Source organism: Castanea sativa, chromosome 1, assembly GCF_040712315.1.
Source record: "Castanea sativa cultivar Marrone di Chiusa Pesio chromosome 1, ASM4071231v1".
In the NCBI taxonomy this organism is placed as follows: domain Eukaryota; kingdom Viridiplantae; phylum Streptophyta; class Magnoliopsida; order Fagales; family Fagaceae; genus Castanea; species Castanea sativa.
The window spans coordinates 49774608-49801794 of record NC_134013.1 but is presented as its reverse complement, the minus strand read 5'-3'; the positions used below and the strand labels follow the sequence as shown (position 1 = coordinate 49801794).

Here is a 27187-nt window from a genome sequence, read left to right as displayed (position 1 = left end):
CACCTCCGCCCACGTCCTACAATCGTTCTTGATCTCTTCTATTCTTTTCTCTAGAAGGGTCCTCGTCCTGTCCATCTCTGTGGCCTGCCTGGACGCAGCTATGAACTTTGACATTGCCTACATGGAAGAATAGAAAGTTCAGAAGATAGAAATAACATTGGGTAAACATGGATAAACCAAGACGAGGAAAAAATGGTCACCTTGAAGAGATCGTGGACGCCAGAGTGTTCGAACTCTTTCAAGGACATGTCGTAGCACACAGCTACGTCCTCGCCTTTCACAGCCTCTTGGAATCGTTCCCAAGCCAGATCCTCATTCTCCAATAAATTAGTAGAAATCCTTTGAGGAGGCTGGGACGAGTCAGGAGCAGGGGACTTGGACGGAGTGACACTAAGGGGCGTGGACGAGTCTACATCAACGACTAGGACGGGCGGCTGGGAAGGAAGTTCAGGCCTAGCAGTTTCAGGCCTGGACGACCCAGACTTAGCCTTCTTCCCCCGACGACTTGGCAAGATAGCCAAGTCCACATGCTTGGACAAGCTTTTCCTTTTTTCTCCAGAAGCAGGACGAGGCTGGGGCTGAGGTTCAGGTCTAGCTGCCTCGTCGATCACTTCCTTCCCCTTGTTTCCCTTCATGGTTGCCATTCCTAAAAAAAGAAAAAAAAAAAAGGAAAAAAATGAAAAAGTGCGAACACATGCATACAAATAAATAATAATAATAAAACGAAAATGAAAAACGCATATCTTAAGGGGAGCACTCACGTCTACGGGTAGTTAGTTCGTGTGCTAAAGCTTCGACGGACGGTTCGGGGCCAAGTCCCCACCTGTGTAGACGCTGAAAGGTCACCAACGAATGAAAGTCTCGTTCAGAATGTAGACGGGCCCTGTGGACGCAATCACGGTGGAACTTGCTCAAAGAGGGGCGTCCAACGGCTGGAAAGGGAAGAAGGAAGTTAAGGTTAGACCATCGTCCAAAGATAAAATATAACAAAAAAGAAACAAAAAATAAGAAGAGCATAACATACCTTTTGGACGAAGGTTCCCTAAGTCTCCAGTATAAGGAGCAAACGAGTCTCTACCAACCTCAACGGGATGCCCCGCCCAGAAACCAGAGACGAAGAAAAATTTTGTCTTCCAGTTTCTGTCAGACGAGGGCAAAGACTTAATCAGTCTACAGTCATTGCCCCTGGCTGTGAACTGATGGAAGCCTCGAGATTGACTTATCTCGGAGGGTTTATAGCAGTACAAGAACTCGTCCACGGTGATAGGATGGTCCCTGTCAAACACCTCCATCCATAAGACTTGCATGGAGACAATTAGTCTCCATGCGTTGGGGTTAAGCTGACACATTCCCAAGCCCAGCCTAGTGAGTAATTCCCTAGCAAAGGCATTCAAAGGAAGTCTAAGCCCCCCTAACAGATAAGCTTCATAAACACCTATTCCAAAACGAGGCTGGCAACACCATTCACCTCGGACAGCTAACCTAGGGTTTACATCTTCAGGAATTTGAAACCAACTCCTAAAGGCATCCAACCTTCTCTCGTCCGTCCTAGAATGAAACTCTAGAGCACAACTATATACGCTTTCCCGTTCGTCCAAAGGGGAGGACGGCGGGGAGCTCGTCGAGGTGTTAGCCCCAGAGGCTGTCCTTGTCCTAGTCCTAATACTCTCTTAAAAGGTTTCTACAGGAATTCCAGGAACACCAGATGTGTATTCCTCAGTTGTGTGACCATTACTACTATTGACATTACTGGAGGTGTCATAACTAGAGTCGTCGTGATACTCATCTATGGCCTTGACCACACTGTCGCTAGACGAGCAGGAGGCCATTGAAAACGTCCTAACATTTAAAAAGGAAAGCTAGAATAAGTGTAGAAAGATTACTTGGCTTTAGACGAGGGACACTAAGGACGCTGAGGATATTCTTAGACGAAGCGACGGACGAGAGTGTCAAAGCAGAAAATTTGAAAAAGTGAAAGGGGCATGAGAGAGAAACCACTATTTATAGGCAGAAAAGTCTCGGTAACCGCAACGACGGAACCAATTAGAAGGCGACACGTGGCGCATGCCTCGAAGGAGTAAACTAGTTGACTAACCCCCTATGGATGTGCGACATGTAGTGCGTTTTAAAATCTGTCGATACCTTGCATAACTCCTGGACGAGGGGCAACTGATGTGGGATGAAAACGCTCAGACCGTCTCTGGACGGTCATCACCTCGGCAGCCGTCCAGGAGTTATCCTCAGGACGAGGGTAACGGACAAGGCCGTCCTGAGGATGATAGCGAAGCTACATCCCTCGTCCATGGGATGCGCACAGCCTGCCCTGAGAGGACTCGTCCACATAAAGATTCGTGGACGAGGATTCTACACTTGGAATTATCAGGCACACTCGACGAAGGAATTCCAGGACGAGGATATCGTACTTAGGAGAATCTCCGAATATAATGTGACAATCCCTTATCCCACGCATAACTGTCATGTATCCGTTGTGAAATAGAAGTGTAACTCCTAAACGGTTATGGCAGTTACATTTAATCCTCCTTGAATCTAATGGAGTTTCCAATTTCGATAACCGTCTATGAAGACACTATATAAAGACTGATTCAGACAAGGCAAAAGTATGTGAATTTTACTCCAAAAAAGTTGGAACTCCAAAGATATAGAGAGAAAAACTAACTTTACCATCGGAGGGTTTTTGGCCGGCAGCCCTGGTCGCCTTTGATTCGCTTCTCTTTTTTCTTTAGGCCGCAGAGAGAGCAAGTGGTCCTTTCAAGTCCGAAGCATCCAGCCTACTGATCTTCTTTGCATCATCAGTAATATAGCCTTCATACGACTTGTAGCTTTAGTCTTGAGCTTGAATTTTTTTTTTTGATGGATGAAGTTGAAGTATGTTGATTGTTGAATCCAAATTATCTGTGCTTAAATGAAACCAGTTTTCAACAAAAACATTAACAGTGAAACAAACAGAGATAATTGTCTGTTTTTAACAAAAACGTTAACAATGAAACCAATAGAGATAATTGTCTAAATTTAATTAGAGAATCTTTTATTTTTAGAAAAATTAAAGAACTTAATATACTACTCAACACAAATTCTTTGACCCATTTTATATTCCACTAATAAAAGACATGGCATACCGTAATAGAAGAAGTGAGATAAAAGAGCTACTATACATTTTTTTGACAAAGTGATTACCTGTCGCAAGGCCATACATCACAACTTGTAAAAAAAAAAAATTGAAAATCTTATTACACAGTCATTATTACACATTTCACATGGGAAAAATGAGAGGCATCGAAGAAACGACGTCGTTACGTGAGGGGTGAATGAGAGCACTGGAGAGTTTCCCTTTCGTTTCCTTTTCATTGGCATTACTGCTTTTCTTTCAGGAGATAAAACAAACAAAAACTTTGTATTGGGTTTGGGTATATTTTTTTATTGGCAGCAAAAGAGGCAGTAGTTTCTTATATGTTTCTAGTTCTTTGCTACTACTGTACTGCTAGTCAATAGTTAATAGTGAGAGAGAATTAGGAAAAAGAAAATGGGAGAAGAGAGGGAAGATCCGCAGAAACTGAAGAGAATAGCGGCGGCTGCCTACGAATACGACAACGACCCAAGATGGGCAGATTATTGGTCCAACATCCTCATTCCTCCCAGCATGGCTTCTCGCTCCGATGTCCAAGACCACTACAAGCGCAAGTTCTATCAGCGCTACATCGTACCTTCTCTCTCTCTCTCATCTGGGTTTTCTTCTCTTTTCTTTTCTTTTTTTTTCTTGGAAATTTGAGATTCTGAACATCAATCCCCATCTGGGTTTTATTTTTTTATGTTCTTCATTGTTTGTGGATTATCATGTCTGTGTATGTGTTTTTTTTGTCTAAAGGAATGTTGTCTTGGGTTGTGTTTGTTTTTTTGGGAATTGGTCGTGTGTCGTGTAAAATGTAATTGATTATTGATGTTTTATAAGAATTTGGGCTTGAACCCTTTGAATCCCATCTGGGTTTTATCCATTTTGTACTTTGGGGTTTTGGTTCTAGGTTTATTGAGATGGGTGTTGCATTTGGATTATAGGTTTTGTTCTCAAAACTTATGGAGTTTTTCTATAAATAAATTGATCGAGTATATGGCTTCTTTTTACAGTTAGAACTGAAGCCCCAATAAAACATCCCCACCTTAGAATTATTGGAGGCAGTTCATGGATCGTTTTTCAATTCTGTTTTGTGGTTCTTGCTGTTTTGTTTTCTTCTTGACATCACTGATAAGTCTATTTTTGGAATTGTGGGGGTTTGCCTTTTGTTTACGCGTGTGGAATTCCATGTTGAGATTTTGATGTTTTTCTTTGTCAAATAGAGAATTCTTGTATGCTATGACAAGTCCTCTTTCTTCCTTCCTTAATATATCTATCATCATGTTTTGTATACGTTTTAGATATTTTTGTTGGTCTTCTTGAATATTTGGTGGTTGCCAATGAGATTCAATGGACTTCGTCTACCTATTATAACAAGTGGAGCTAAAAGAAGAAGAAAAAAAAGAATGTTGAGTGATTTCATTTGTTGTTATGTTCTTAAATTTGTATTTATCATTAACATAAGTGGAAGGAATGTTTTTCAATCAACACTCTTTACTATTTCTTCCCCTGCTTCTCAATGAATAAAAACGAAAACTCTTTTAACTTAACCAAAAAGACACATGAATTAGGAATTATGCTTTTGTATTGAGATCCTATAATGGATGACAGGAAGAGGGATTGCTTTGTAGGTTGAGATTCTATCTTGGATGAAGAATTCTTTGTATTAATGTTATTTTGTTACATTTGTATGCTCCTTGGGGCATTTAAAATAAAGTGCACATTTTTTTTAATGTCGCTCATAAGTTAGCTTTGCTTTAACTGTTATGTCTTGACGATCTTTACTGAACTGATACTTGCATTTCATAAACAGGATCCTGATCTTGTGGTGGAGCCTATGTCGACTAATAGTTCATCTCAGCCAGCAAGACCATCAGCGGCATCATCAACATCTTCAAATGACCAACCTCGACAGCGAAACTCAGGTAGATAATCTGAGTTTTACATTTTTTATAAAAATATAATGACGTAGGCTGTGGGGTCAACTGTTAAACATCCAAAATGGAAGTGAAAGTATTACAAATCTGCTTACTGCACTTATATGTATTAATTTTCTTTTCACTGGGCTTAAAATTTCTTCTGCCATTGAATTGAACCTTAATATTGCTGTAGGGTCTACTAGTACTACTCGAGCTTCAGGGACATCGGCAACCACCAGTCCAAGTCCAACTTCTCTGCGCTGGGATCGACATACGATTCAGTTCTCTGTGAATGCTTGGGTACAGTGAAACCTAATTTATGCATACATTCATATAATTTGACAGTCAATAAACTTTCGTATTTTTTGTATGTAGTTATGATGATGCACTAGCCAATGACCTTTAGCTCAACTGAAACCTCCTCCCCTTATAAGTGCTAGGTTCAAGACTCACTGGATGCATGTGTAACTTACTAAAAAAAAATTGATGTTTTACCAAATATCTCTCCTAAGCTTTTCATGATTTTCATACCCTTATTTGTTCCCTTAAAGCCACTTCTTCTTTATCGTCTCCCCCCCCCCCCCCCCCCGCCCCAACCACCCCCAATCTGAATCGTCAATTATGAGTCTGTTATGAAATAGTTGAGTTTACCAACCTTAGAAGATAGGCTATATGGAAAGTGTTGGATTCTTAAATCTGTTGATTGTAAAGAACCTTGTTGTAAATTACCTATTTGGTTATCAATTTGAGCTGTTGGCCAAATAATTATCATACATTTTTGCATTCCTTAAACGCTTATTATGGGCTTGTATTATTTCAAATTTTAACCCTTTTCATGTTTGTCTTTATACTGGTAAAGTCCAAGCGGTCTGCTTTTGTTCTTTTGAGCATTTTTACATCTATTTTACCAACATGTTCTGTGTATCTTTGAAATCGATAACAACTAATACATCTATAGCTGATAGTCAAAGTTTATACCAGAGTGAATATAATAAAACCTACTGCATCTTAATTGTAAATTTGGAAATTATATCATTGAAGAAGCATAAAAAAGAATCTGCTAAAGAAGGCTAAAATACTATGTACACCTTTTAAGTTTTTTTTTTTTTTTTTTTTTTTTTGGGTTGGGGGGGGGGGGGGGGTGGTTTAAAAAGCAATTTGCTTCTAAACCTGTCTCTTGACTAGGAAAACTCACAACTTTCAACAAGTAGTTACTGCCCCCTTATGTCAACATCTGTTAGAATATTACTATTAGCTCACCTAAAAAGGATGCCATTTTGAATAAAAAAATAGGGAGTAAATAGTGAGATCCCTGTACCTTATTGATCTGCTTGTATTACTGAACTTATTCTGTTAATATTGCTTATATATATATATAAATTTCACTGCAGGTGTTTGTTGTTGCTGTACTTGCAATTTTTCCACTGGTACCTAGACATCTTTCACAAAGGCTATATCGGCTTTCCTTTATGGGCACTGCATGTTCCTCTCTGTATTCCTTGTATTCACTATATGGGGTATGTTTTTATTTGTTTTCACTGCCCTTGTAGCTTCGAACTCCATACTTGGTTTGCTATCTTTCTTCAAGCTCATTAACCAATCTTTTATTGTTTCAGCAACCCAGAGAATGGAATTTGCAGTCTCTGCAAATTTACTTTCAGTCTATCATTGCAGCCAAGGATTTCATCAACTTCATCTACTGCCTTACCTTTGTGACTTCGAATCTTTGGCTTAAGTGTGAGAATTGCTCAGTCTATTAGCTCTTTTCATATATCTTCATTAATTCCTCTCTCAGTTTATGTTCTTTGTTCTTCTGTCATATGGTTGATTCTAGCTTTTAATATCGTTGTGCATAGTCTGATGAGTTGACCTCTGTTGCAGTTGCTTTAATCCCCATTTTATGTCGAGCACTTGAACTTGTTGCCAAGTTCCTTAGGCGCAATTTCAATCGCTCCTCCTTGTACAGGTAGGAGAGTTATGAATCTTTTATATACATTTATATATAGTTGGTTGATTCTCTAGTTTTGATTTACTTGATTACATAATTGTTTGTATCTTATTTGGGTTTCTTGTTCATGCTGTCTTATTGCCCATTGACCTTATATTTGGATTTTTTTTCTCCCTTCTGGCGAGGGGAGGAGAAGAAACGGAAGGTGGCCTGAATATACTATTGAAAATCTCTTCATTCCAGAAACATTATTAGTGATATTTCATTGAATACTTTGTTTTATATGATTTTAATAATGTGAATGTGATGTAGTGTCATTTTGTTAAACCAAACATCAAAGTCAGTGTTGTCAAATAATCCAAAGCACATTAGTGGAAGGCTCATTGGATATTCGTTCAAGAATTTATGCTAGTCAGTCTCCACTAATTAATATCTTAGTAGCTCTGGTCCTTCTGGTCTTCTCGTCATGTTTACTTAGATATACACAAGCATTATGATTCAGTTTTGGTTGCTTCATGGCTAGTAGATTAGTTTGTGCATTCAGATGTTATATATCCATACTATCTCATTTGTGTTTTTAATGATTTCAAATTACTATTCCATACATTTTCTGTATTATTAGGAAATTGATATTTACTGAATTCATTGTTGTTTAGCTAACTTCTACACCTGGGCATTGGTTTGTTATGCTAAATATTTGCTTTAAAGCTGTTACTGGGATTTCAGTTCTGAGTTGTCTTCAGTTATGCATGTTGATATTATGAACTGAAAGTGAATAGTTTATTTATAATTTTTAAGTACAGATGGAATTATATATAGAAAATTGTTATGGGCTGGAAACAATATATGCAAGGAAAAGTAGAGTTTTTCCTTCTGAAAAAGGGTCATCTGCCATGGTAGTGCACAAGTATGACTTATTTTTTTGTTTTTCCAAGCCAATGCCAGTGTATGTTTCTTTGGTTTGGGTATACGCCTCTTAAACTATTCACAAGAACCTGGACAAGCCTGGCATGCTCTTAGCTTAAATAATTTGCGTCTCCTCCCCAGTTGGTGATAATACTTTGCCTGATGTCCTTGACGCTGAAGAATTATCAATATGAAGATGACTTTATGGTTGATCCTGCTGACTATTGTTGGATTTAAATTGTTTGTGAGAGTTATCATATTGCTCCTTTGAAAAGCTTGATTTTCTTCTAGTTGCAGCTAAGCCTGAGTCCATTTGACATTACTGTAGGAAGCAGAGCTAAATTATGCAGGAAGTAGAGCTTTAACAGTGTAGATTTTTGTGATAAAGAGCTTAAGCTGAAAAGAGTTGTAATATTTAGATCGTTTGGAAAATTACGGTTACAATGTGCTTTAAAGTTGCTGTATTTGTTTGGTATTTAAATTGATAGAGAGCTTAAAATGTGAGGAATGACAAAGTAGAGTACATAATAAAAGTGCTTTGTATAAATGAACTGTTTGGTAATTGCTACTAAATTTTACTATCTTATGGTATGGAACACACTTAGGGGTAGTATTCCTTGATGAGGGAACTCAGTTCTTGGGGTGGAGTTACTGGATTTATGTATGGTGAAAAGATGAAGGTTGGTGTCTAAGGAGTGCTGAAGTTTGATTGTTAGGCAGTTAGGGTTTTGGATTGGAAATGAGGATTTTATGGATGATGGAATTTAAGTGTGGGATACATGAATGTTGTGAGTAATGGAAAGGATTGTGACTTCTTGAGAGAGAAAAAAACTTGTCTAAAACATCCTACAGGTGGTAGGGGTCAAGTTATTGAGGCGAGGTAGATTCAAAATTCTCCAATTGAGGCTACTTTGAGAGTCTTTTCCTCCAAGCAAGACTCATAAGTCTAAGCAACAAGAAGTTTATTCTTCATTATAATGCCCTAAATGAGAGATACAAGCGTCTATTTAGTCATCACTTACCCTAATCAAATTGGCCCACTTGTCTCAAGCTTATTAGCTAATTAATTCAGTATGTGATCATAAAGATTTACACGTGATGCATGTGCTTAAACCCTAACTCACTCAGGTTAGTCTATCTTCTTGTAACTAACTGACTCTAACATGTTCATCTCTTGTAATCTTATCCAACTAAGCTTCAAGCTGCTACCTCAAGGTTGAATCATGCGCATGGGAGTGAGAGAAGGCTGCCACAGAAGTTTAGAATGCATTGGATCAAGGAGTGCCAGTCGGCACTTCCTTGTTTTAGCCCAATTTGGCTTCCGTTTGAGTCCCAATCACGATTCTAACATTTATGATATTAATATATATTTTCAAACTTGAGTGCAAATAACTCCATTAATCTCCGGTGTTAATTTGTTTATTATAATTGCTGCTTTCTTGGTTTCTTGTTTCAAATTAATATTTATCATGGTAGTGAATGTGTTCCAATATTATCCTTATACTATTCTATTGAAAAGAAATTATTATGGCTCCTATGTGCGTATTAAATGTATGTGTTATGTTTTTGTACAATCAACATGTTTAAACATGCCATATCAACATCATACGGACATAAGCTTTGTCACATTAATAATTACTATTGGCATGACCTTAGTAAAGTATGATCATGGTAAAATTGGACCATAAAAAAAGAGAGTTAAATTTATGGATAAGTGAAGACCAAAAAAAGGAATTTTGACCATTATGTGATCTCTCTGGAACCATTTGTACCTTGATACCATCTCACACTCTCTAAACTTGTACGACTTTCTAACTCTCTCAGTTTCCATCTCTCTTCATGCCATGAAAGCCCTTCTATTCCCCACACCTGATTGGTGACTTACACTATATCTCTCTCTCTCTAGTTAAGAGTCTAGCATCTTCTCTCTCTGTCTGGTGCTGTCCAGAGATGGATAGGACTTTGACATGCCTACGGTGTAGGCAGATGCAGTGATGGGGTTGAAGTTGATGGAGATGAGAGATCCTTTTGTTGTTTTAGATTAAGGAAAGAGGAAAGAAAGAAATGAGTGAGGGTGTCAAGTGTATTAAGAGAAAACGGCATGAACATTTTTGTCTATCACATGGTTTTCCTAATAGCTGAAACAGTGCCTGAAATGAACCCTTGTGCTTTTCCCTTATCTTCAGGTAGTAGAGTTTGTTTGCTTGAAAGATTTTATCAATTCTTGAGTTAAAACATATCATTGTTTCAACCTTTCTCATATGAGCCATTATTTCATTGCTCTTTTGGAAATTTTTTCATTTGAGTAATCTTATCTTTTCCTTTTCGGTGAACAGGAAGTATTTGGAAGAGCCCTGTGTTTGGGTGGAGTCAAACACATCTACCCTCAGTATACTATCTTCACATGCTGAGATTGGACTTGGCTTTCTCCTGATTATTTCCTTGTTCTCGTGAGATTCTCAGAGATATTTTTTTCTATATCAATCTTTGTGAATATTTATCTCCTTTCTTTCTGTGTCTTTGTTTGCATCTGTTCTTGGAGCCTCTCAGATTCTAACATTATATACTTGCAGGTGGCAGCGCAACATAATACAAACTTTCATGTACTGGCAGGTTCGTTACTTTTTTTTTTTTTTTTTTGGGTGTTTTTGGGGGTGGTGGGGTTTAATTTTCCTTGGTGTTAACTTCTCCTAAAACACTTCTTTGACAGCTGTTGAAGCTCATGTATCATGCCCCCGTGACTGCCAGTTACCACAATAGTGTATGGACTAAGATTGGAATGACTGTTAATCCACTCGTCCACCGCTATGCCCCGTTCTTGCAGACTCCAATATCTGCTGCTCAGAGATGGTGGTTCAGGTAGAAAAGAAGCCTCGATAGAGAGAGGAAGGGACGCAAAAGATGATTTCGCTAGGATCCACATGAACTCTTTTTATCTAAAAAAAAGAACTTGTGTCAAATATATGACAAAATCTTCCATTATGGGCTGAAACAAAGTTGATTTGCGCCCAAGCATAAAATGTCACACAGAATTATGGATTAATTCGCCGAAACTAATTTTTTTTTTTTTTAAAGTTTAGATTATATGGAAATTACTTTTTAGATTATGAAGACAATTAAGAATTTGTCCAGATTGTTAATGGAGATGGAGATTTTACTTAAGACTAAGAGAGCCCTTTTGTTTTGAGGCCACCCTATTTTTATAACAATGATTTTCTCCCATTTTCGAGAACAGTAGGGTTATGTTTGTTTGCAGATATATTTATATAGTTTATTTTTTAAAATATGTTAAAAGTTATACTTTTTACCAAGTTATTTTATTTTATTTTTTTAAAAGAAAAAAGTATGTAAGGCACACCCACTTTTGTTGAATTGTGGTGCTTGCCTTGCCTGCACTTCTCACAAAATGTGAATCAATGAAGAAAAGGTCTAAAAGAAAAGGACAACAACTTTTTAGGTGGAGGACTATTTATTTTAATTTATTTTATATATATTTTTTCCTTTCTTAGGATGACTCGAATGGTTTAGTTATAAGGAAGGCTAGTTTATTGAGTATGATAGAGAGAGAAAAGCAGTTTAGCCTGCACTGGTTGTTCAAATAGGTTTGAAGGCCAGTCAGTTAAGCAACCGCTTCAGAGTAGAGGAACTCAAGTCAGAAAGGATTACATGTTAATAAGAAATTGATTCCACTAATTGCTCCCTGATTCGGGTAAACGGGAAAATATAATATTTTTCTGGAGCCGTCTTTGTCTTGAAGTTGAAGTTGAAGTTGAAGTTGAAGTTGCGTGGCAAATTACTGCTATTGCATGGCTGCACAATTTTTTGGTGGATGAGTACCTTCCTTTATTTAGTGCCTCTCTTGCCTAGCCGCTTCCGTAGGAAAATTAAAAAAGTCTTGTTATGGGAAGGTGTCGTCAGTCATCACACTTCCTTTCCTTGTCAATTGTCATAGCGCATGTGAATTCCGCATATATCACCTCTGCTTGTATCATCTCACGCGCTATAAGTGGGTAGTCTCGTAAGATCATTTTGTGAGATATCATTTATTTCCAATAAGAGGAGGAAGACCTAAGTTTAAACTTTGGAGCTACAGTTTACCAAAAAAAAAAAAAAAACTTTGGAGCTACTTTAGTAGATTTCTAATATATATATCTATCTGATAAATGTCAATTAAACTTGCAATCTTTACAAAGAGTCTAATTAGAATATGCCATATCATTTTATAAAAATACGTTTAACAAAAAATAAAAATGAAATTGCCTCCTCTCTCTCTCACCTTCACATTGTTTGGGAGTTAACAGTGAAATGAATATTCTTAAGAAAATGAAATGACACGTTGTTTATTTTCTCTAGTGTATTTTAGAGTTTATAAAAAGGAGGAATGGAAAGAAAATAAATATATAGTTTTACTTTTATTATTATACAATTCACAATTTTTTTCTTGAATAAGGATTAAATTGATGTTTCATCTCTATTTCATCAAGGGTTTGTTTCATCTCTATTCCAGCCACCTCTCCTCTACTCTCTCTCTCTCTCTCTCCAAATATAAGGTGAATGAATGAGTGTTCCTCTACTTCTGTAAGGATGTGTAAGAGGGAATAGAACAAGATGAGCACTCTCTTGTAGCCATTCAATTCCTTCCTATCAAACTTCCAAATAGCGGAATTGATGAGAAGACAAAATTAGATGTATTGGTGAGGTTAGTAGTGGTGTTGGTGGTGATGTTAGTAGTAGCGATTGTCATAACAAAATTACAAAGTTTTTTGAAAATAGTAGAATGCACCTTGATGGAGTTTGGTGGTGGTGGTGGTGGGGATGTATTGTTCAAAATAGTAGAGCGCACCTCATTGAGTTACAAAGGTTTTTGTTTTTTGTTTTTTGTTTTTTTTTTCAAGGGTCAACATATTTTATTTAGTTCAAGTTAATGAGTGTTTTTAGGACAATTGTTAATAAAAAAATTTTCACACCACTTTTATGGAAAATACAAAAAGCTATAAAAAAAAATTAATCAACCTTTTCCTTGTTCATAAAAATTTTTTAAAAATTTTTTATAAATCAATGCTCTTAAGTCATTTGCTAACTTTTTCAACTTTATTTATATCTATTTCTATATCTATTATATATTATATATTATCTATTTCTATTTCTATTTCTATTTCTATTACCTATTAAAAAGTGCGAATCAGCCTATGAATAGTACTTTGTCGAGCAGCTTCTTTTTTCGAGCAAGTAGGGAAATTTACTGCTATAGTCCGGTAAACAGCCGAGAAACGAGAGTAGAAGTCTTTTGGAAGTTTTTTTTAAAAATTTTTTTTTTATAAGTTTATATACAATTTTCTTTAAGTTATTTTCTTGCCCTTTTTTAAAATAGTTCATAGCAAAAAAAAAAGGCATGGGATTTCTGTCATTTTCTTCCACTGGAGGCCTTTTAGTCCTTCACATTGTATGGCTTGTGTTGATTTCTATATATAAAAAGAGCGAGTAACTTGTTATAACATTTTCACAATTATTGAAGTGTCAGTTCTTTATAGGTCAAAATTAAATAATAAAATATCATATTGGAACCAATTATAACAGAAAATAAAGGTATTGTAAAAGTGTTGTGACATCGTGTTCTTGTCACTATATTTTCATAACTGTTGAGGTTTTCGTTTTTTATATGTCAAAATAAAATAAAATAATAAAGGTATTGTCAAAGTGTTTTGATGAGCCGAAATTTATTGTTTCATGCACAATTTTCTTGGGTTGAATTTTGCATTTTTGCTTCTTCTTTTTTTAACGCACTGTTTTATGTAAAAAAAAAATATATATTTGTACATAGTTCTTTATAGTTCAAAATAAAATAAAATAATGAAGGCATTTTCAAAGTGTTGTAACATTTTGTTAAGCTAAAATTCACTATATTCACGCATAATTTTCTTGGGTTGAATTTTGTATTTTTACTCCTTTTTTTTATGCACAATTTTAAGTTAAAAAAAAAAAGTTTTACACAAAAAAGAAAAAGAAACAAATACCTCATACTTTTCATAATTTATGTTTGGGATAGTTCACAATTCCCCCCCTAAACTTTAAAAATCAAGCAACTTCCCCTTAATATATTGGAAACGAACAAATACCCCATACTTTACTCTCTTAAGAGCGAGGAGCTTATCTACGGTAACTTTTTGGTTTGGTCAATTTACTAGGCGGAAACTCACCATTTCACACTTTTGAGTTGATCTCTTTTTATATTTTTTCTTTTTAATAAAATATTAACACAACAAATAATCACAATATTTTCACAATTGTTGAGGTGTTAGTTTCTTATAAGTCAAAATGAAATAATAAATTATCGTACTAGAACCAACCATAACAAAAAATAAACGCATTGTTAAAATATTGTGACATCTTGTTGTAATCATAATATTTTTATAATTGCTGAGGTGTCAGTTCTTTATAGGTTAAAATAAAATAATAAAAGTATTGTGATATTTTGTTACGGCACACGGTCAAAAGCTACCTTCATAGGGCCTCAGTTAGGGAAGGCCCAATAACCTTAGCCCGTTGATCATTATCTCGGTATCTAAACACACCTCGGTTATCCCATGGATGGCCAGGGCACTGACGGTGTTCAATTAATCCTCGGAGGACTATAAATGCCCTGGGAGATTGTGCTGCTGACCAAGTTTTGGTGGCTAGCACCAGTTCTAACGTGATAATCCTCATTCCCAACAAAATTTATTATTCATTAGGAATAATCAACTTGGGCTCCACTCACACAAGTGGAGTCAGGTAGTAATCACGATTCCACCGTTAGCCTTAAGCTATAAATAGTAGAAGGAACAATGAGAGAAGGGTTGGAAAATTGTATGTGAGATTGAGAGTTAACCGAGCAGACTCGAGAGTGTTCTTGCGTGTATTTTGTTCTTGAACCCGCTTAGGGACTACCTTTAGTAGGATACTCAATATCTACTGTATAAGTAAATTGTGAGCCCAAACACTAAGTCTAGTTAAGTGTGGGAATTTGGGCAAGCACAAGTGTGTTTCTATTATTTTATTTTTATCAATTTTGTTGAGCTAAAATTTAATGTTTCATGCCCAGTTTTCTTAAGTTGACTTTAACACACCGTTTTAAGTGAAAAAAAAAACAGTTTTACACACAAAAAAACAAACTAAAAAACAAAATGTAAAAACATTTTCCATCATTCAATATGTTTAATTTTCCAAAAATTTTCTTCAAAAATTTTGAATTTTAGATGGTAATAATGCTTTGAAAATTGGAATGGTGAAACATACAACAAAATGGGAATTGGGTAACTATAAAACATAAGGGCAATCAAGGTTTTGTTCTTCAAGAATTTGCTGTTTAGAAGTGCTTGGATCATTGAAGACATTTGTTTAATTAGAGATAGTTTTTCTTTTATTTCTTTTCATAGTATACCTTTACGATGTAATCGTACTGCATTAGCATTAGCTAGTGCTGCAAAGGAAGATGAGGAGGTTATTTGGCTTGAAGAATGTCCCTCTTTCCTCTTTCCCATTGTACAACATGATTTATTTGAATAAAGTTTACTGTCGTTTTCTTTAAAAAAAAAAAAAGGTTTTGTCTCGGAGGGAGTAACATTGTTTTGGTTTAATTTTTTTTTTAATTAACGTTTTTTCTAAAATTCAAAAATTAAAAAAAAAAAAACTAAAGTATAAAACAACATCGCTTTGAGTAATTTAACAGTGCAATTTAACAGTGCAATTTAACAGATAGAAAACGATGTGTTTCGCATTTTATCATTGAAGAGACAGCACGTAGAAAAAACAAGGAGTGGAGTACTAGAGTTTATTTTTTTGAGAATCAGTAAGTACTAGACTTGATTTGAAAAAAAGAAAAAGAAAGAAAGTGCTAGAGAGTTAGGCACGCGAGGTTGCCGACCTTGCCGTGATATGTGCGAGGCTTTACCATAAATAACCACAACCAAAAAAAACAGTCTGGAGAGCACGCAAGCGACTTGTCCTCTACTCCCGCAAAATTCAAACGCAAAATAAAATAAAATATTCTTATTCTTTTAGCACTGCTTCGCTTTTACTTTGACTACCCATGCCATGCCCATAACCATAACAAACACGCACAGGCCCAGGCACAGCAACACAACAATAACTGCAAATGCAAATCAAAATCACATACGCATACACCCTGCTCCCTAAACAAACTATTATAAAAACCCACGTTCCCAGCCTCAGATTCAGATCATCCAAACCCAAACTCAATTTGCTTCCGCTCTCTGCTCTCTCATCAAATCTAATTTTTGCGATTCTGAAATCCAAAACAGGCCTTTTGGACATGAATTTAGAGCTGGACACCAAGCCTACCTTGCTCTCTTCTTCTGATAAGCTTTTCACTCACACTCTCACTGATGGCGCCAACACCCACCACCACCATCACCACCAGCGTCGCCGCCGATGCTCCTCCTCCTCCGACGCCAAGCCTCGAGATGCGCCGACTCGGCCCAACCGCACTCAGTCTATCAGCCGCGCCGCCGCCGAGACTTATCTCGTCACTCGACTCAGCTTCATCCTCCTCCGATATCTAGGGTACTCTTCTTTATTTGTTTATTTATTTATATTTTTGCATTTATATGATTTGTGTGTGTGTGTGTGTTTTTGTTCAATTTTCACATTTTATGTTTGGTTGCGGAGAAAATTGAGCCAGAAAGAAAAAAGAAAAAGAAAAAAAAAAAAAGAAGAGAGTTGAAACTTGACGTATTAGCTTCTGCAAATTTAGCTAATTTTTCTGGTGACAAAGAAAATAGGAGAGAAATTTGAATCGTAGAGTTGTTCTGCTTTTTTACCTTTTGCAAATTTAGCTAAGTGTTTTCATGATGATGCATTGGAATTTGACATTTGGTATTTGATGTTTGGTTGCTGAGAGATTTGAGTGAGAAAGAAAAGTAAGAAGAATTTTATGATATTCTGCAGTTTACTTTTTCGCAAGTGTGAAGTATAGCTGAGACGATTTTGGTTTGTTTTATTTATTTATTTTTAGAAATTTATTTTTCTATTGATTTTTTTTCCAACAATAATTGAAGAATTAATATACCAATCTAATTGATTATAAATCCAATTCGTGTCTTGTATATCCATTGTTTCATTTGGGGATGTCCTAAGTCGTTTTCAGCTTCGAAAAACCAATGAGGATAGTTTTAATAACTTTTTTAAAATTGCCTTTTATTATATTGAAAAGGTTGGTGTTTGGATTTTCTAAGGTAGACAAACAAAATGAGATGGAAGGAGTAAATTGCTTTGCAACTTTGTGCATAGATATCTATAGCCAATGAACTCTTTTCAAATGACACCTCCTTCCCTTTGTAAGTGCAAGGTGGAGGGTACAGTTATGGGTTCAAGACCTATGATGCACGGATGCGGCGCCAGAGGTGCCGCACCCGCATCTGATGTGGCGACGCGCGAGGGACGCCGCTGCTAGTGCGTCGGTGCCGCATCAGGCTGCGGCTGCCACGTGTTTTTTTTTTTTTTTTTTTTTTTCAACCGACTCGTGCCGATGTGGCTTGAATCGCGCCGACTCGGCTTCGATTCGCGCCGATTCGGGACGAATCGGCCAGAATCAGGCCGTATTGTCTGTATCGGGTCGTATCGGCCGGCGACCGAAACGGCCGAAATAGCTGAAACAGGCCCGAAACGGCCGAAACAGGCCGAAATCGGCTCTAAATGAGACTCAAAAACCCTAAATCTGTCCTTCTTCAATTTTATTTTGAATATTTGTTGCTTCTTTTGTGTTTTTTTTTTTGGTTTTGTGTTTTGTTTTGTGTTTCTTGCTTTCTTCTTTCTTTGTTTTGTGAATCAAGGCATAGTAATATGTTTTTTAAGAATATTTTAATATTAAAAATATATAGAAAATATAAATAAAAATATTTTTAATAATTTTTTAATTGCCGAGTCCCACCGCACCCGCACCCACCTTTTTCAAAAATTGCTGAGTCCCGCACCCGAACCCGCACCCGCACCTGCACCCGTGCTTCATAGTTCAAGACCCATGGGTGTGTCTGTATCTTCTAAATATATAAATGTATAGATCTCCATGTAAAGTCATTTTACACGCCAATAAAATAAATTCAGACAATTATGGAGGATAATTTTATTTACTTGATTTGCGAACAAAAAAGTTTGGCGTATACTACATGAAGAATGTGTGTATAAATGATGTAAAAGCTTTTGAAAAGTTAAGTGATTCTAGTAATGGTTGGACAACTTTTCAAAGCCGAGGAGATGATGCGTTTGTTCTGAAATATTTGTTACTTTTTCTGTTTCCAATGGATGGAGTTCTTGGATCAGTTTTGGCATGTTATATTCCTTAGTTTCTAACAAGTCCATGCTTACTTTAGTTTACTGTCCAAGAAAAAAATTGATGGATGAAAGGCTTTAGATTTTTCTTTGTCGGCAATAAGGTTTCAAGTGACATGGAAAGCTTTCACCTTTTTTTAGTTGGTGTGGATATCATTTTTAACCATTTCTTTTCATTCAGGGTAGGCTACCGGTGGATCACAAGATTAATTGCTCTTGGTTGTTATGCCTTGCTACTTATGCCCGGCTTTCTTCAAGGTTTGTGTTGTTTTTACTTGTTGCATAACCTTGTTCCCCTGTCTTTTCTTTTTGTTTCCTTTTATTTGATTGCTTTGTTATATAACTAGATTCTGAAGGAAACTAAATGCCGGGGATTCCTTGTGTCTATGTGAAGAAAAGACAAAGGCAGCATGGTTTCTAGATTATTTTTCAATCTGTGACAGGGACATATTTTTATTTTAGGATATATTTACATATGGTCCAAATAAATGGAACATAACTTGCTTGCTATTGTTCTACAGTTGCATATTATTATTTCTTCTCAAGCCAGGTACGGCGTAGTGTTGTTTATGGAGATCAACCAAGAAATAGGTAAGTAATTGTGATGCAGGTAATAAATTTTTCTTTATTTTCTTTTTGCTAAGCTATGAACTGACTCATGTATCACATGCAAATGCAAATTTTTTACTTTTGCAATTGTGTCTTTACTTTTATACAGATTGGATCTATTTTTACCTGCAAATAGTGGTGAACCAAAGCCAGTTGTGATATTTGTAACTGGTGGAGCTTGGATTATTGGGTTAGTGATTTGTGATAGCTCCTAGGTTTTGCATTACTGTTCAGTTTAAATTTGTTGCATCTTGTGATACAAAACATTGTGAATATATGTTTACAACATTAGTTGCTTAATCTGTGTACTAAATATAGGGCTACAAAATCAGCCATCCCTATTATTTGCTTGAGGGCTTAAAGCAGGTTTAAAGTTTGGAAGATATGATGTCTTTCTGAATTATATTTTGACATTATAAGCATATGTTTCTTATTTTGGTAAGAGAATCTCCCATCATAGCAGTAAGGATTGCCAATTTGCATTTGGGATCAGCATGTACACTTTGAGATTGCAAGTACTACCCATCTGGTGCTAACAGTAAATAGTTGCCAAATTACATTTAACATGGAGCTTTTTGGGAATATGAAATACAGTTGAAGGAGCCCACTTTGACCTTATATGTACCTTTGGAGCGTTTTGCCAAATTCACTAGGTGTGTGTAACTAACAAATAAAAATAAAAGAAAAGAGATGAATGGATCTATGAGACAGCCTAGTTAAATTTGTCCATGAGAGGATCGACGATAATGTATGGCAGATTCAGTGTTTTTGTTGTTAAATTTACTACTGCTACTTGAACCAAGATATGAGGCAAATGTGAGGCATCCTCAAAACTTTACTAGAGTATCTACATATGCCAGATCCAAACCCCCTGTTAGATCCTTTTTTTTTTTCTTATCTAATGCGAAAGTCCTCGTCACATAATAAATTTATGGCACTGCCTGTTTGAGCTTTGTTAGTTCAACAGTTTTAACCATATTAGTGGTTTGATTTTATTTTGTATTTTCAGTTTTCTTTTTTATATTTTCTTCATTTGCTGATGCCAAATAGGTATAAGACTAGATATTAGCATTCATTCCCTTGAATATATGGATTTATCTACTGTTTTTCAACCTCACTTATATTTCTCTCCCCCCCCCCCCTCTCTTTTTTTTGCCTTCTATAGGTACAAAGCATGGGGTTCTCTTTTGGGACAGCAATTGGCAGAAAGAGACATAATAGTTGCATGCGTTGACTATAGGTATTTTGTTTTTTGATGCTTTCTTCTCCTTCCTTTTTAATTGAATAAATTGAATATACCCTAAGTTGACCACCCCACAATTAACACTTAAGCCAAAGCCCAAGGACTCTTGGTGTTTGATTTCAGTTTGGTCATTGCCATACTGGAGTCCATAGTTCATCAATGACTTGATATACAATAATAAACGAAGTCTTTGACTGCTAATATGGGGACCAATACTTGCTCATCTTCAGCACTTTACCCAAAAGGTTAAGCCTATGAGTTTGGGCCTAGATATGTTATATTAATAGAACTATTATTCAATATGAGACTTTACTACTTAACTAACCACAACATCCCTCCATTATATATTGATGGACTAAAGATACAATGAAAGTTACACGGTATCTGATGCAGCCCAAATAAGGCTGCAAAGTTGATAGCTTTGCTGTATTCAGCAAGCAAAGCCTAAAGGTTTAAAGGTAGAGAATGGAGTTATCGTAGGAATAATCCCTTTTTTTAATAAAAAAAAAAAAGACGGTCTACCTTCCTCATATTTTCATTGATATTTATAAGGGATTACGAATACTGACTAGCCAAAGATGCATGATCTAGATAGTTTCCAAGACAACTTTTTTTTTTTTGAAAACGTTTCCAAGACAACTTAAATAGACATTTGAGTACATAACTTAATATATAATATTAATACTAGGCACATTCTCACGTACTCTTCACTTTACCAGATAGTGAAATACAATTTTCAAAGCAAGAAATAGCAATACTAATACCACAAAGGGAAGCATATTATGAATTTATAAGCATCAAAATCCTTAATGTATTCAAGGAACTAAGTTGCTAATTTAATCATTTTAGCTGCTGCATCATTGGAGATTTGATGCCAGTTGCACCCTTTTAGCTCCTGCATCAATACTTCATACAAATTATTTTCTTTATCTTTAAAGTATGTGGAGTTGTTCAGTTATCTGTATTCTGTCCATTATGGTCTAAGTTTATTTATAAGATCCTCACAAGTTAAGATGTGATGCAGAAATTTTCCCCAGGGGACTATTGGTGATATGGTAGAAGATGTTTCCCAGGGCATTTCATTTGTCTGCAACCACATTGCTGAATATGGGGGTGACCCTAACAGGTGACAGACTAATTTCTTGGTTTTGGGAATTCCCCATCTCACCTTCAAACCATGTCATTGATCTTTTTGTGCCTATTTGAGTAGGATCTATCTAATGGGGCAATCAGCTGGTGCACACATTTCTGCTTGTGCCCTCCTGGATCAAGCAATCAAAGAATCTGAGCCTGAGAAAGGAGAGAGTATTACATGGAGTGTATCTCAATTAAAAGCTTATTTTGGTTTATCCGGAGGGTAATTTTTTATATGTTGCTTTTGTTGTGAATCTCATGGAAGTTTCTGAATTTGATTAGAGGTCCTCAGTTTATCTAATATGTTTTATTGTTTATTGCATGCATATATATATATATATATATATATATAGTTTACCCTTTATTAAGAGTAAATATATAGAAGATTGTGAGGATCAAGCCTGGGGTTTAACCTTTGGAACCCAGATGAGAAACATCTAGCTGCAGAGCTTGTTGATCATGAGGGTTTAGATGTGCATGAGAAAATTGGACATCCATTGGCATTTTTACCAAGGTCACTGATGGTTGATATCTTCTCAATACCATAAATCCTAAATCTGTTCTCACTTTTTTGCCGTGTAGTCATAAGTTTTGAATCCTGGACACAATAAGCAATGTGCCCCTTGACCTGCCTTATTGGATGTGGAACACTGCTAGTATTTTTGTAAATACTAATGACAGATAGATGGTCCAACAACTGGGCATCTAGCAATTGCCTTCTAAATTACTCTTTGGTGTGTAGTTTGGAGCTTTACCAGTCTGACATATGGCTTTGTACTGCACGGTTTTGACTTTTGAGTTTCTTTTGTGTTGCTGCAGTTTAGTGTCTGTTAAGTTATCGCGCTTTTTGATTATTATAGAAATTTATAATGAAGGAATGGCTTTTAATTTTTCAAAGAGGTTCCAAACTTATACCATAAATGTTATTGTTTGGCATGACTGCCCTAAGTTACCTAGAATAGTGGATCTTTGTTGTTTGCTGTCTGTAAAATGGGAAAGTGAATGTGGTACTGCCTCATATCCTTTAATGTGAATGGTATGGTACATTTATACAATTTAAGAAGATTGTATCATTAGAAGTAGACTTTTTATTTTATTTTTTATAATTAAGTGTGGCCCAAGAGGATTGGGAAGGGGAGATTCGAACTAGTGACCTCTGCTTCATGAGGTGCGGTCCCTTATTGTGCTACTCCTTAGGGTAAGAAGTTGTACCCTTCTATTACCTATAAAAAAAAACAAAGTTGTAAAGTACGATTGTTCAATCTAATCTGTATGAGTTTAGCTTGGTTTTGCCTTGAACTCTATGAAGTCTTTCAAGAAATATAAATAAGGGAAGGAAAATAATTAAAATTTTGGATTATCATGGTTAGTGTTTGGAATGGAAATTTACCACATTTTTGATTGAATGACTTCAGAACACTGCTAACTAGTATGGTGTGTCCTGGTCTCCCCATTTATTTATTTTAATTAGGAGAGAAAATTCAAAATTGTGGATCAAGTGTTGCGCACTGACACTCTTTAGGTCATTGTTTATGCTAGTCATCTATGTCTATTATAGGCGTGAGCCTTTTTCTCAAGGAAGATGTCATATATATTGGTATAATAATCCTAAAGATCAGAAAGCATTTGATCCATCAGTTGGAAGTGAGGCTTCACAAAAGATATTCAATCTATACAATAGCAGGAAAGACACAACTAACTTCTAGAATTATCAGTCTGAGTAATTTAGAAGGAAATGGGATACATCAATCAGACTAGTACTTTGTTTTTACCATGCTGACCCCTCTGGCACTGCTTCCTTTCAGTACTATGTGGATAGTGCTGTTTTTGCTTTCCTATTTTAAGGATGCAAATCCTTTATGAATTTTTAGAAGAAAAGTGAAATAAAGTATGGTTTAGTTGTTTCGTGAGGTTGCAAAGAGACTTGCATACTTTTTTGCTGCATAATGTTTGCTGATGGACTGATTGAACCTGAACATATGTCCATATTTTGATTTTTTTTCCCTTAAAAATTCTGGGAGCAGGTACAATTTACTTAATTTAGTTGATCACTTCAATAATCGAGGTCTCTATCGCTCCATTTTCTTAAGGTACTTGCCTAATATATTTTTCTGTGAACTGATTGCCATACGCTTATGAATTTATTGTTACTATCTTTTTTATTTTATTTTATGCGCTTATCACCTTGTATATATTCTTGTAATGTGCACTTACAGCATTATGGAAGGTGAACAAGGATTACAACGATTTTCTCCTGAAGTTATAATACAGGACAAAAGCATTAGAGATGCTGTTTCTCACTTGCCTCCTATTACTCTTTTCCATGGAACTTCAGATTATTCCATACCATCAGATGCCAGGTTAGGATGTTCCCTTGAATTATTGCTGCAAGCTCACTATGTTTGGTAAGAGGGGGTTAGCCTTCCTCTCCCTCCATGGTTCTTGTCTATCAAACAAGGGGACTCTGTCTATTCCTTTCCTTTTCCATCCTCCCCCTGTCCTTCCTGCAATCCTGTCAAACAAACATAACACGGTCATATGAAATATAATTACTCCTAATTGAATGCTTAGTTACAAAATTTTAATATTTGGTCTCTGTTTGGTGTTTTGGGTAATTTCCCTTTCTGCAAGGGAGATGCTCAAGGGTTGAAAGGGGAGTTTTGTAGGCAAGGTAATGGGACTGTATAGTGAATAATTCCCCTTGCGTTTTATGTGGTGCGTTGGCTGTGAATGCAATGCTCAGTGCTTTGAAGACAGAGACTAGCATGGTTAAGCTGAAATATATCTTCCAAAAGTCCTTGCATGAGTGGACATGGCCTTTTACATCTTTTTCAGCAAGAAGGGTCTTTACAGTACATTGAAGTTTCCAATAACACACCACCAGCATACCATTTCTATCATATTTAGTATAGAAATATCAGACAGGAAAGCAAGGGGTTATAAATGACATGCATGTAATGTTGTTTACACACTTGAATTACGCACAATTAATGTATCATTTCTTTCATGCTCTAAGAAATATGAACATAGTAAGTATAAAACATAAGAAGGATAGCATAGTTATTTATGTGTGCTGAATCCAATTTAATTTAATTTGGTAACTTATTTATTCATTCATGCATCATCATCAATTTACAGGCTAACAAATTTTTATTAGTTTCTCATGCATAATTCCAGATATTTACTCATCTTTTGCAGTAAAACTTTCGGAGATGCTCTTCAAAGGGCAGGAGCTCAAGTAAAGCTAGTTCTTTTTGAGGGGAAAACACATACAGATTTGTTTCTTCAAGTAAGTGATGCCTTGAATATCTTCTTGTAGATTGATTGATAATTTGATATTATTACATACCTTTACTCCTATTAATAACCGCTGTTCATATTTAGGCATATTTTGCCTGATCTATCAAATGTTATATACTTACTAATGTTACGAAGTGGACATGATATCCACCATTACAACTCCTAGAAGGAAGTTGTTTATAGACATTTATAATTCATGTATACAGCAAGGTGGCCTTGTGCTTCAAAGCAACCCTCAACTTTTTGGTCATTTGATGCAGGATCCTTTAAGAGGGGGTAAAGACGAACTGTTTGACCATTTAGTTTCTGTGATACATGCCGGTGATAAGGAAGCTCTTGACAAGGATGCTGTGGCCCCTCCAAGAAGACGCCTTGTTCCCGAGTTTTTGTTAAAGTTGGCTCGCAAGATTAGCCCCTTCTAGCTCTTATAGTTCTCAAAGTTATCACTATTCTTGTTCACTTACCTTCGTTAGATAGATGATCGTGTATTAATTTAAGCAACTCTCAGTTTGTATTCTTTTATGGCTTTTGTTAACGGGTGCTGGACAGCACCCGTTAAGTTTTACTTTATTCTGCATGTTATTATTAAAATAGCCTTGCTTTAATGGGAAACTCAAGAAAAATGTCAACATCTGAATGAATGATGTACGTAGGCAGCATTGAAAATATAAAAGTTTGCATTATTTTACTTAAATACCCTCTTAACCATTTTTACTATCTCCATGTTTATAGCATTTTCTCCCTGTGATCTCAGATTTCTTTCCCATTCTATGGCTTCATGTTTATTCTTATCTTTTGATTCTTTAATATATATATATATATATATATATATATATATATATATATATATATATATATATTTCATTTCTTTCCTTCTCCTTCACAGCTACAGGTCTGGGTAGGACCTTTTTTTTTTTTAATTTTAATTTTTTTACCTTCTGGTGGGATCCAAGGACCCAAAATTTCCCCCAACAAATCTCCAGTTACCCACTCACATTTGCCATAGTGGCGCATCCATGGAACTCAATTTATGGTGGAGTTTTGGCAGTCGAGATTTGGATGAGGTTGATTTGCTTGCGGAGAGCTTCGTTTCGGCCTAGTCAAACTCGCCAGAGCTGACTGCTTAGTAGGCATTTTGCCGGGTCCAGTTTTCTACCGTCTATTTCCTCCCTCATTTACACCCAAAAAGTTTTTAATTTCGGATCAAATTGTTCTTATTTTGTAAAAGAGTGTGATTTTGTTGTTTTTTGAGAGTATTGAAATTGTTGTTTGTTGGCAACTTATAGAGATTTTGGTTTTGGTTTTAGTTCTTGGCAATGGATATCTCTGATTCCCAATATGGTTGCCCACCCAACTTTATTTTCTGTTTTTTCATAAGTTGGTAGTGTTAAGTTCTCTATTGAAGTTTTTGTGAGATGCTCCATTCTAGTCTATTGATTGTCTAGTGTAGTGTTAGATTTGTTAGTTTAGTCTGGATTTTCGAGGCGGGCCCCTCTCTATAATCACATATATACAAGTGAAGTGGGGTCTTGTTGTGGATTAGTACAATTGAATTCTGAGTGGTCTTATAATTTGTAGAGGGAAATTGTTGTTTGTTTTGGTTTGAAATTTTTTCTTTTGGGGCATAAGAAAGAGACGGTTAAACTGATTTTGAGCGTAAAAGGTGAGGAGAGTTAAAAGATGAAGGGTATTTTTGTCTTATAAATAAAAAATTTAATGGCTTTACTTCTCTTGATAAAAGTCTCCACGTGTAAAAAAAAAATTAATATTAAATTCCATTTTAATGGGTTATTAATTATTATTTCAATAGGAAAATTTGTTATGTACTTTTGAATGCATTTTTATAAGTCTAGACTTGGTTCCACCATTTGAGTTCCCTGTGCGCCCAAAAAATCTCAATTATTAAAGTGCATTATGCCATCAGGTGAAATTTCTTTGTGGAAATTGGAAAGCCCACTGAACCGTTACCTTGCATTGAAATTTCTTCTGTCAATATCGTGAGGTTTGAGTGTCTTATTATTATTTTTTGGTAGAAGTAGAACGATAAAATCTAATAAATTCAAAGTTGTTGAATTAGTCTCATCCGTCACCTTGGCTTGATTTTGAGCCAGCCACACGAACGTAAGTCTGCTTGAATTTGATTGGTACGAGATTTATTAGTCTTTTTATAGTTTTGTTTTGTTTTTTTTTTTTTTGGAGATGAATATGATGGTTACAAAGGGAAGAGAGAATTAGTATCCTAAACATTTTTGTTGAAAATTTATAAAGTGCCAGTTTAGCTACAAATTCTTGGTATAACTAGTAGTTATTGTTAAAAATACTTGTGAAGTAGACAGAAAATGGGTGCCGACAAGTTTTTGAACTTAGAGAAGACTCGGGGTCAACTACAAATAGACCAATCCGCATGTTAGTTTTCTCCGTATATCCAAGATAGACTTTTCAAAGTGCAATAAGATAAAAGTGACAAGCTTAAACCATTGAATTATTTAGATAGTACCCAATGAATAAATAGACCATTAGCTGTTGCTTGCTACCTTAATGAGGTTCGCAATTAGAATAGTTATGAGAACGAGGGTGTTTATTTTGGCAAAAATATTTTTATGCACTAAAACTGAAATTATTATTATTTTTAAAAAATCAACAAAATGAGGTCTTCATGAAAGCACTGTTGGGAA

At 35.8% G+C, this 27187-nt stretch overlaps 2 protein-coding genes across 3 annotated transcripts; both read left to right on the top strand.

Annotated features, from left to right (window-relative positions):
* Window positions 1–3229: 3229 nt before the first annotated feature.
* Window positions 3230–11062, top strand: LOC142617024 (uncharacterized). Its single transcript, XM_075789733.1, has 9 exons — window positions 3230–3718; window positions 4941–5052; window positions 5240–5346; window positions 6438–6563; window positions 6663–6783; window positions 6928–7012; window positions 10237–10350; window positions 10474–10513; window positions 10611–11062. The coding sequence occupies exons 1-9, from the start codon at window positions 3542–3544 to the stop codon at window positions 10761–10763; spliced, it is 1035 nt and encodes a 344-aa protein (XP_075645848.1). The 5' UTR covers window positions 3230–3541; the 3' UTR covers window positions 10764–11062.
* Window positions 11063–15982: 4920 nt separating this feature from the next.
* LOC142614758 (putative isoprenylcysteine alpha-carbonyl methylesterase ICMEL2) lies at window positions 15983–25200 on the top strand. Of its 2 annotated transcripts, none has more exons than XM_075787387.1 (11): window positions 15983–16462; window positions 18408–18484; window positions 18748–18817; window positions 18945–19025; window positions 20001–20075; window positions 21103–21204; window positions 21289–21435; window positions 23237–23302; window positions 23429–23572; window positions 24390–24501; window positions 24773–25200. In XM_075787387.1, exons 1-11 carry the CDS (start codon window positions 16035–16037, stop codon window positions 24932–24934), a joined length of 1464 nt encoding a protein of 487 aa, XP_075643502.1. In that variant the 5' UTR covers window positions 15983–16034; the 3' UTR covers window positions 24935–25200. The 2 variants fall into 2 exon arrangements, with proteins under 2 accessions (XP_075643502.1, XP_075643511.1); XM_075787396.1 differs by having other exon boundaries at window positions 15986–16462; window positions 24411–24501.
* The last annotated feature ends 1987 nt before the right edge of the window (window positions 25201–27187 follow it).

Bases quoted from the DNA above. Each gene is read 5' to 3' on its own strand.
- LOC142617024 (XM_075789733.1), top strand. From the start codon at position 3,542: ATGGGAGAAGAGAGGGAAGATCCGCAGAAACTGAAGAGAATAGCGGCG. The intron at 5,347-6,437 runs GTACAGTGAAAC...ATTTCACTGCAG, and splicing joins AGTTCTCTGTGAATGCTTGG to GTGTTTGTTGTTGCTGTACT. The intron at 7,013-10,236 runs GTAGGAGAGTTA...TTCGGTGAACAG, and splicing joins AATCGCTCCTCCTTGTACAG to GAAGTATTTGGAAGAGCCCT.
- LOC142614758 (XM_075787387.1), top strand. From the start codon at position 16,035: ATGCAAATCAAAATCACATACGCATACACCCTGCTCCCTAAACAAACT. The intron at 18,818-18,944 runs GTAAGTAATTGT...ACTTTTATACAG, and splicing joins GGAGATCAACCAAGAAATAG to ATTGGATCTATTTTTACCTG. The intron at 23,303-23,428 runs GTACTTGCCTAA...GTGCACTTACAG, and splicing joins TATCGCTCCATTTTCTTAAG to CATTATGGAAGGTGAACAAG.